At 38.8% G+C, this 1,530-nt stretch overlaps 1 protein-coding gene across 1 annotated transcript; it reads left to right on the top strand.

Moving 5' to 3' along the window:
* Window positions 1-204: 204 nt before the first annotated feature.
* LOC136346118 (neurogenic differentiation factor 4-like) lies at window positions 205-1,114 on the top strand. Its single transcript, XM_066295009.1, has 2 exons — window positions 205-372; window positions 424-1,114. Exons 1-2 carry the CDS (start codon window positions 233-235, stop codon window positions 866-868), a joined length of 585 nt encoding a protein of 194 aa, XP_066151106.1. The 5' UTR covers window positions 205-232; the 3' UTR covers window positions 869-1,114.
* The last annotated feature ends 416 nt before the right edge of the window (window positions 1,115-1,530 follow it).

Raw genomic sequence — 1,530 nt, 5'->3', positions numbered from 1 at the left:
CTGGGAGAAGAGGTATTCGGCTTCTCACTCCTGCAAAATGTTCACTTTTAGTACCTGCCCCGGCTCAACGAATTCCAATCTTATTCCATCCCTGTGACATGAAGCACTTGATACCCCACCCCGAAAATCGTATTAATGTTAAAGTGGAACCGTAAACAAAAGAGATAATGCGGGAAAACGGAGTTTATATAAAGGGCTTTTTTGAAAAGGGAAACTGTTTTTTCCTAATGAAATGGAAAAGTATGAAGATGTGGCGAGCGCGTGCGAAAAAAGAAAAGTGTACGCGAAAGCGAAAATTAGGCGACACAAAGCGAATGCGCGCGAGCGGAACCGGATGCACGGCTTGAATGCGGCCTTAGATGCTTTGAGAAGGTAGTTTCTTGTTGTTTTTTTTTTGTATTTTGTTAAGAGAAAAGATTCTAGATGTATGCCTATAAAAGTGACGCAAGCCGATGTCAATTCCACCCCTCAAAAGCTCTCAAAAATCGAAACTTTACGTCTGGCTAGGAACTACATTTCGGCAATGTCTTTGACTTTGCACGAGGGAAGAGCCATGGATTTGGGCAGATTTTCAAAAATTCTTTGCAAAGAGCTGAGTCAAACTACCGCGAACTTGCTCATAACCACCGTCAACAATGGACAACAAGATCAAACAAATAATCTCAACTATAGGAACAATGAAGAGTACCACCGGAAAAATGACACAATGAGGCACTGGTACTGCTCAAACTATTGCAACAACAGGCTGAGTTATCAACCATTTTGGCACGCAAATTATGGACATTATTTCGCTGGGAGTAATGAGGAGTTGGGCATGGAGAATTACTTTAAAGGCTGTAATAATTCATATAACAACAGGAACTTTTAGCCGCGTTTTTGTTCAGGACAATAAGAATTTAATAATGCAATGGTTTGGGATTTGTTTGTTATTGTGTTTGACCGGGAGCAATCATTTCCATGTATAAAGCAATTGAAACAGATTACGCCCTCGATTGATTTTAAGCCCTATTTTCAGCTGGTAATTGCTACTCGCCCCTTTGATGCGAGAGAGATATTGAGTTTTGAGTTTTTATTAATGGGGAATTAAAATTTTTTCCCTTTCGCAAAAAATAAAAAACTAATGGTTTTTGGCTTTTGTTCCGATCTAAAACAAAAAATGTTGTAGATGTTAAAAGTTGGTTGTTATTAATTTCCGTAATCAGCGATCGGTCATTGATTCTGACGTGTTCGCACATTGAGGTCCATTATTTCTTCAACTTCTTAAATCTCCGCTAATTTTATCCCTAATTTCATTATCGAATAACCTAACATTTCAATTTCTTTCATCCACGGATCCAAAGCAAGGTGCAGCAACGAAAACTGTAAACCCACAAGGCCTCTGCAATATCATTTTTGCCCTCTTTTTTCACCCCGATACGTCTCTCTGACCTAATTTTCCACAAAATTTGTCGTGTTTATTTAGTTATTTTATCTCGATGATAAAACCAGCGGGACCGTTTCAATTTCGCTAAGTAGTTTTCCTAATTTTCC

The sequence above is a fragment of the Euwallacea fornicatus genome, chromosome 22, assembly GCF_040115645.1.
Source record: "Euwallacea fornicatus isolate EFF26 chromosome 22, ASM4011564v1, whole genome shotgun sequence".
NCBI lineage: Eukaryota > Metazoa > Arthropoda > Insecta > Coleoptera > Curculionidae > Euwallacea > Euwallacea fornicatus.
Note: the sequence above shows the minus strand (reverse complement) of the source record. Positions and strands in the feature narration are given on the sequence as shown.

Coding starts and splice junctions, on each gene's coding strand:
- LOC136346118 (XM_066295009.1), top strand. CDS start 233: ATGGAAAAGTATGAAGATGTGGCGAGCGCGTGCGAAAAAAGAAAAGTG. Junction 373..423: donor GCCTTAGATGCTTTGAGAAG/GTAGTTTCTTGT, acceptor AAAAGATTCTAG/ATGTATGCCTATAAAAGTGA.